The 8740-nt window shown below is 41.3% G+C and overlaps 1 protein-coding gene across 1 annotated transcript; it reads right to left on the bottom strand.

The window, feature by feature from the left end:
• Positions 1–515: 515 nt before the first annotated feature.
• On the bottom strand, positions 516–4893 carry drd1a (dopamine receptor D1a). Its single transcript, XM_026189378.1, has 2 exons — positions 4631–4893; positions 516–3841 (listed from the first exon to the last, which is right to left on the bottom strand). The coding sequence occupies exon 2, from the start codon at positions 3461–3463 to the stop codon at positions 2351–2353; it is 1113 nt and encodes a 370-aa protein (XP_026045163.1). The 5' UTR covers positions 3464–3841; positions 4631–4893; the 3' UTR covers positions 516–2350.
• Between the last annotated feature and the right edge of the window lie 3847 nt (positions 4894–8740).

Here is an 8740-nt window from a genome sequence, read left to right on the forward strand (position 1 = left end):
AAAATTAATTCTGATTTGCGGTATAAAAAGGGTTTATATTACATTGCAATACGTGCAGGACTATTTCATTACTTCCTGGGGTTCTGCTACTGATGAAAGATTTCCAGACAGGAAACCAGAACAGACAGATAATTTTCCAAAACATGAGCCATTTTTTCTTCATTATATGGGAACATAGTGGCCTCACTAAAATAATAAAGATAATAATAATTAAGATTTGTCTTGTTTATTCATCTTTGATGAGCAAAATTCTTCTGACGATTACTGATTTTTTATTTTGGGGGGCTTTAGTGAAAATGAAAAGATGCATTTGATATAGAAAACATATTATTAAATTTGCAGTTTAAGTACAGCAGTAAATAAATGTAAAAATCAGTCTAAAGCATAATTTAAACTGTGGTCTAATGCATTTCATGTCAAACTAGCAACTTGAATGATGTGATGTAATAAGTTTTTTAAAAAACATCTTTATTACACCAAAATTCATTTATGTTTCAAGTGAAGTAAAACAGCTGATAAGTGGACTTTTATTTCCCAATAGAGTTGTGTGGTTTTTAATTAATTCTTACAAATTATGGTGTTCCTCTGTTTCCTTCTAACTTGTATTTTGTACGAGAGTCCCGTTGCCTGCCATGCGGTTTTCTTGTGCTACAAGTTGCTTTTTTGCATTGTCCGTCTTGTTAGGTTTAACTCAGAAAAGCAGTAGTTTTAATGCTCTAAACTGTAGGCTGGCTGATTGTCTGGCATCTTGTGTTCATTGCCTTGTTGGAGTTCACAGAGAAATTCAGTAATGCATCCAAACCAATAAGAACTGTGACAAAATCAGTGAGAACAAGACCCATGGTAAATAACGGTCACAAAAAATGACACAATTGTCATTTAGATGTGCTTTCACTATGCAATTTATTGCACAAAGGAAGTGTGTCACCAGTTGACACTGTATTTCTGTTCAATTTCACAGGAACATAAAACAACATTACACCAACCCATTTCAGTTTTCACATAAAGAACCCATAATCCCATAATAATCCCATCCATAGCAGGTACAATACTGTCTTCTGCCAATAAAACACTTTCAAGCACTGGAAAAATCAGGCAATTTGATACAACATTAAAACCACAAACAGGTAAAATGAATAACATTCTTTATCTGGTAAAAATGGAATGCTCTGCAGGGAAACTTTGGGCTCAAACACTTATCTAGATGTTACTTTGACATATTCCACCCACATGAACATAGCGGCAGAACAAACACAACCCAGTGGCAACTTATTCCCTGAATACAGCAGGTCAAGGCACCCCTCCACCCTGCAAAAACTGCTCATGGATGACTCGACACAAGAAGAGCCCGAGGCACTGACCTGGCCTCCGAACTTAGCAGATCTTCAGTTGAGCATCTCCAGGATGCAATCCACCGTTGCCCCACCTCACAACCCACAGGGCCCAAAGTGTTACACAATATTAGGCAAATGGTTTTAATGTTGCCGCTGACTGGTGTCATTTCGGAGGTCACAAGTTTGTAAATTTGGTTTAAAGTTATAATGATTCGAAATGTCGATGATTTATAAATAACATTTCAACCAGTAACGAGGCAGTCGGTTTGTTTTTCCCCATCTCTGCATCCTATACGGATTCAGATCACATTTTTACGTCTCCACTTCTTAGGGATTTCCTTTTACACTTGAATTTATTCACTTTTCATTCTAGCTGTAATATTAAGTCACTTGTGGATGTACTTTACCTGTACATATGTTCAACATAATTTGGCTTGATGCTTTACTGCTGGAGTCTTTGCAGGTCCTGAAATGTCAGTGTAAAGACTAACAGTGTTTCTGTGTGCTGTCATGGAATTTGTTGTTGTAGTGTGCATGCTGGGTGCTACATGATATTTCGGGGAGCATGTTTTGACAGTGTTTGTTTGTGTGTGTGTGTTTGATGATATAGAAGAGAGCAGTGTCTGACATCATTAGGGTGTGTGCTGCCCAGTCATGGGATTATCTATCCCAAGAGCTTGTCAGCACCGCTGCTCTCCCAGATCCCTGGTGCAACAGCGGCGGATTTTAATCTCAATCCCAAATCCTCTCTCCTCTATCAGGAGCTTCTCCCATCTGAAGACAGTGTAGAGACAATGGCGAGCACAGCAAGCCCGCTATGGTAGACATCGCAAAGGCAGACCATTCACCTAATGCAAACATGGATGCATGTGGGGTCGTTGTACCCTTCAGTCAAAATAAGAGTTAGCGCACGAAAGCAGTCTTTGCATTTCAAGTCAATCAGACTGGCTGCAACAGGAACTCTTGGACTGTTTTAAGAATTAAGGGATGAGTCAGTGCTGTGAGAGAGTTGTGAGTCATTTCTTGTTTAGACTGGCTGTCTCTATGTCGTGGCCTCCTGGATACAGTCTGTGGCATCCCAGCAGGATGGAGAAGGCCTTCCGGAAATCCGCATTGAAGGCATAGATGATGGGGTTTAGGGAGGAATTAGCCCAGCCGAACCACACGAACACATCAAACGTGGTGGGGCTGATGCAGGGGAAAGCCTCCCCTCCGCTCGACTGCTCGCAGAAGGGCACCATGCAGTTGAGGATGAAAAATGGGAGCCAGCAACACACAAACACCCCCATTATCACTGACAGCGTCTTCAGCACCTTTGTCTCCCTCTTGAATGTCAACCTGAAGGAGCTCTCCGAGTCTGCGATGCTGGAGCCTCTGCCCATGCTGTCGTGTCTGTTTTTGGCACTTTCGGCTGCCCGCTCTAGAGCAGAGATCCTCCTGATTTGTCTGTGGGCAATGCGGTAAATCTGTGTGTAGGTGGCCACCATGATGACCACGGGGATGTAAAAGCTTATAAGAGAGGTGGAGATGGCGTAGGTCCTATTCAGGCTTGAGTCACAGTTCTCTGGGTAAGATGTAGCGTTTGATGCCAGTGAAACAGAGGACTCAGTAAGAGCAGTGTAAGATTTGGTTTGGGCTTTATGCCAGTTGAGCTGCACTGGAATGAAGGAAATGAGGACAGACAGCGTCCAGGCCACACTGATCATAATATAGGCCACTGTGGGTGTCATCTTCCTCTCATAGCGGAAAGGACTGGAGATGGCCCAATAGCGGTCCAGGCTTATGACGCAAAGGTTCAAAATTGAGGCCGTGGAGCACATAATGTCAAAAGCTACCCAGGTATCGCAGAAAGAGCCAAACGGCCAGAATCCGGCGATCTCCGTCACTGCTTTCCAGGGCATCACCAAGATGGCAACCAATAGGTCGGACACGGCCAGCGAGATCACAAAAAAGTTGGTCACTTTAGAACGCAGATGGCGAAACTTGGTGACGGCCGCGCAAACCAGAGTGTTTCCCAGCAAGGTGGTGAGGATGAGCAGCGAGAGAAAACAGCCAGTTAGGACACGACTTGATGGCGCCTCATCCAAAAACCCATTGTCGATGACAGTTGTAAAGTTCATGGGATCCATCCCTGAAAGTGAGTGTGTGCTTGGGGAGGAGGGGGTTCTTTGCTTATGTCATACTGAAGAGTCTTGCTACATTTTATCCACTAGTTTCTATGAGGCTCCTGTTCTCCATTACTGCGAAAAGTCTCCATCAGTTTATCGTCTGATAAATCACGAAAGATGAGACATTTCAGGCAAATGCTCTCTGGGACAGTCATTTGCCCTCTGACCCTGTAAAATAGATTTGACATCATCTGAGCTGCACTGATGGAGAGGTAGTTGTACCTTAATTCCTCAGTGCAGTGGTGTAGTCACTGATTCTCTTCTGCTTGTTCTGTTTTAGCCCCAAACCCAATGTAATCGCAGGAATCCTCTGTCTGCTTACAGAACACATCAGTAGCCCTGGGGATTAAAAGAAATGAATTAGTCTAGAAAAATTCAATATTGTGTAAGATAAAAGTAATCATAAATATGCATGATTTTCTAAATGTTATATATCTTTTTTGTGGTTTGTTGTGTTGTGGTTTATATAATAGCTCTGATTGTTAATATAGCTGATTATGCAAAAGAATATTAGGGCTATTTTAAGTAAAAGGTAAAAAGATTTGGGGGGGAAGGGGCTCATTCAGCCTCATCACACCCCAAGCACCATTAAATGGCCCATGATAGAGCACAGTTTGGACAATAATAATCAATCATACCTTTGCATATCTCTTTGTAGCTCCTGATGCCCCAAATTTCACCTCATCAAAATCAGTCTCCTTTTGAATAGTTTCCAGTTATAGTTATGTATTTGTAGAATTCGGATACCTCTCATAATGTGGTAAATCCGGGCTGAATCAAGGAAAGACCTATTTGCATAAATATAATTGTAAAGTATTATATTTAATCAGTGTTCTAATTACTATTCCAATCTTCCTCCACTAAATTTATTACTTTATCATTATTATTATTATTATTATTGCAATGGCCCCAATAAACCCTCGTACAGCTGTAATTTGTATTGCCAATGATCCGATTTAGAATAACACACTGTCTGGCTGGAGCTGTGAGAGCAGGATTTTCCCGTGAGCGGGCTGTAATTATTAAGACGTGACTCAAAACAAGAGTCACATCCTCCTACATATATACAAACTGTGTTTGCGGTTTCTCTATTTTACTGTTTTAGCACCAAATTCACTTCTTACTTACAGATAAAGTGTGCGGTCAGCTGCAGCTTGATACCACATCTAAAAACAAACGTCCCGCCGCTTCCATCCGAACTTCCCAGTGTAAAGTCCCTCCAAAGAGCATCCAGACCCCATTTCCTGCAAACACAAATAAATGCACAGTCCTGTGTCCTCCCTGGAAGCCAGCTCGCTGACTGTTGCTGTGATTTAATAGTACACACCACCGGATTCAAATGTCACTCAGCGCTCTCGCTGCGTCCTCCTGCAGCCACAGTGCGCATCTGCGGCCAGATCCCGAAGACCTCTGGCTCGCTTCCACACCGGCGCTCTGACGTTGTCCCATTCAGGAGAAAGTGCGATGGGAAAGAAAGCGCGTGACTGTGGCCCTTTGGCGACCGATCTCTGTCACTGCTTTATGACACAACAGGTTTCACGAGAAAATCATCACGCATCCCGTTCCCCGTTAAGCCTTGCTGTAGTTATTTTCCAGAGTCTTATTTAAATCTGGTGAAGTTTATTCAAATGAAGAGGTAGATTATAAAATCATTGCAAGGTCCGTTCAAGTACATTGGGTCGCTGAGGCCACCTGTTGGAGAAAGAAAAGAAATGCGGGCGCAGCATCCTGATAAAGATTTTTTTCTGCATTCTTTCGTCACATTAAGATAAAGAAGTATGTTAGTTGTATATTTGCTTTTAAAGTATATCCATTTTTGTTTAAACTGACCCCAAATCGATGTAGATAAATCAAATTCTGAGGTCCTTTCTTTTCTCTATTATCTATGATTATCCATATATTAGTATTAGTTCACGGGTGGCTAATTTAAAAACAAATCATTTCGATTAGGATATTTTAAGTGTATTCCTTTGGTCCTTTCTCATCTCTTTTGAGGCTCAGGCTCTCTGCCTGGCTGCCAGGAAATTAAAGACACAACAGGCAGGGGTAAGAGTTGAAAGGGTCAGAGAATAAATAGACAAGTTGAGGTGCACTGTTGCCTACATTTCTCTCTCACTGCATCCTCCTCTGTTGGTTTTCTGTGTTCAAAGGTGCACCTGCTACTCATCTAACTCATGTATACTTCAAAGACACCACTCCAAGGTTGCTGCTGTCTGTACTGTGTGATTTCCCACACGTGACAAGTGCCACGATAACCTCTTTATCTTACTTGTCTTTTCTAGCAATATAATGAGTCACTAAGTTACTCTTCAGAAAACCTGATGTGACTAAAAATGTGTGAGACTAGATTAGCAGAAGTCATCTGTAGATCTCCTTTTCGCAATCTTGATGTGCTCTTGTGGGAACCTAAGGAAATGTAGTTTTCAATCATGAGATCTTGGGTTAAAGTCTTTTTAAAGTTGTGAGCTTTTTTTTTTTTGAAGTCGTGAGAAGGCTCCAGAGTGTTTTGTTCCTTTTTTTTTTTTTTTTTTTGCTTGGTGATGACCCACAAAATATGCAAAAGCGATAAGTAAGATGGCTAAGAGCAAAAAACAAAACAAAAAAACTGCCATTTTAGGAAGCCAAAAAACCCCCAGCCCTCTTATCACACTCCTGTGTGTTAGTGTGAGTGCATGTGTGATACAGCCCTGCGTGTTTATCAGACATGCCTGTCTGTGCAACTTCATGCCTGTGCGTGTGTGTTTTGTGCCCTGCCATGCAAGCTTGTTAACTTTTACTTCTCTAAGGGAAGTTAAAAAAAGAGGCACTTCTGTCATGCTTTTCCCACTATGCCTTTCACCGAGTTAAATGGGGGTGGGGAACTTTCTGCATCTTCTATCCTCCAACACATCCCTTCCCACTCTTCTTAATTACAGTCTTTTATCATCTATACTTGCAATATTTTTTTTTCTTACACTTATTTTACAAGAGGGATTATGAGACTGATTATAAGATGAGGATAGATAAAATTTTATTAATAAATGTGGCAACTCTTTGCAGCAAAGTAGCCTAAAGTAGCTTTACTGATTGCTTAACAACTGGCTTAACATTGACAGGGTTAAACCAGGTTTATATGGTAAAAATGTACTCTGTGATGCATCTATAATCATTATTTCAGTTGTTATAAAAAGGTTGAATCAGTGGTTTCACTTTGTTAGTGGTTGAGTTACACCAAAATAACTGGGTTAGGTTTTGGAAATGATTGTGCTTAAATTATAATATGATAAGCGAGACTACACATTTGAACCTATGCATGCGTCATAGGATCAATGGTACGGGCTGTGGGTTTCTGTGACAAACCAGTAGCCTTTGACAGAGTGGTATTATCTAAGGACCTGGCCATGAGAACTGACTCACTGATCAGCAATAAACCTTTATTACGACTTTGTAATATGAAATGCTAAGTAAATAGCATTAAGAGTTTTTACAAAATAAATTACACCAGAATTCTTTTAATCATTAATTAATTTTTAAAAAGTGTAAAATTGTGTCTTAAATGTTATACATGCAGATGCCATCAGAACGTAACTGCTATAGTGTACAATACATAAAACATAGCGATCATAAAACTGTACTGTGTGTATAGTTTGACTCATACCTAAAGATGTAGTACTACTAATGATCCCAATGGGTCACCACAGCAGAAGGCATTTTAATTTTGACTGGATGCCCTTCCTTGTTGTTTGGTCAGAATCCACTTGTTTCAGTTCCTCTCACCACTGCCGTTGCTGCTTCTACACCATTGACCTCTGCTGTTTCCTGAGAAGGGCCCCTCATTCTCTCTGCCCACTTCACCAACCTCTCCGTTGACACCTCACAGCCCCCTGAGCCTCCGGAATGAGCATTATCCCCACCAGAGCCTTTCACGAATGAGTTAGTAAAGGCCTAGGGCTTTCTAACACTATGCTGGTATATAAACAGTTCATTAGAATGTATGCCTCTGATTAGATTGCGCTTGTAACTAATCTGAAGCAAGGCAGAGCTTTATTATGGGCACAGGCCAGAGAAGAGTTAACTTACTGAATTACTGAATAAATTGAAATGTATTTTTGTTAAGGGAACCAGCGCTGATGCAGCTCAATCTGTAAACTTAGTGTGGCTGATTATTCAGTGAATTTCTGGATACTGGCTGAGGAGAGATGCTGGGAGGAAAGGCACTCAGAGAAGCTTTTTTTTTAGTTAGTAACTTGATCTGCTCTCAGTCTGAAAAACTTAAATGCAAATGTTTTATGCAAAGACCTTGCTCTTTCTTTGCCTCCCCCCCAGATCATACAACTGTGCCATAGATGCCTTACCTGGTGTTCCTCCCCCCACTGGTTGTCTTTACAACAATGGAGAAATACTTCCACGAAAGCAGGTATCATTTGGCCATCTTCTTCTCCTTTGGCCACTACTCTTTGTAAAGAAAAAAGATGGAACACTCCATGCCTGCATAGATTGCCGCAGTTTAAATCAGATCATAGTAACAAACAAGACTCCGGCACTTTGCTCCTCTTGATGCCCCTGTGGAAGATGAAGTGATCTTACTTTCCTCATGTGTCATTGGGTCTCTTACCTGGGAGATCGAGACCCTCATCCAATCTGCACAGAAAAAACAAACCTGATCCCAGAGGAGGTCCACATAATTGTCTGGGGTCCAGCAGACCATTCGTTTTTTTGCAGTGGCACTTATGGCCTAATCTAGAGACTTCTGGGAGTACATCGGTGAGTGCACCATGTGCGCCCAGAATAAGACTGCCCACAATCCATCTGCAGCACTCCTAAAACCTTTACCTTTATTCCCAGCAGGTCCCTGAGGTCATGTGACCAGGGCTTGCTTGCTGTCCAACACACGAGGCTGAAAACAAAAGGCGACAAAGCTTTTGGAACTGTGGCCCCCAGATTGTGGAACTCTCTCCCTTTGAGCCTGAGATCTGTGGACTCAGTGGTCGCTTTTAAAAAACAGCTAAAAACCCATTTTTTAAAACTTGCTTTTAGTTGATTTTTATTTTTAGGTTTTAGCTTCTGTGAAGCACTTTGTGATTTTTATCTTGAAAGGTGCTATATAAATAAAGTTTTACTTACTTACTTACTTACCTGTCCCCATGGTCCCACATCTCTTTGGATTTCGTTACCAGACTTCTTGACAGGTAACACTGTCATTCGAACAATGACCTTACACTTCAATGACTAATATCATGGCAATGAGTATGCTGTGTG

Source organism: Astatotilapia calliptera, chromosome 2, assembly GCF_900246225.1.
Source record: "Astatotilapia calliptera chromosome 2, fAstCal1.2, whole genome shotgun sequence".
In the NCBI taxonomy this organism is placed as follows: domain Eukaryota; kingdom Metazoa; phylum Chordata; class Actinopteri; order Cichliformes; family Cichlidae; genus Astatotilapia; species Astatotilapia calliptera.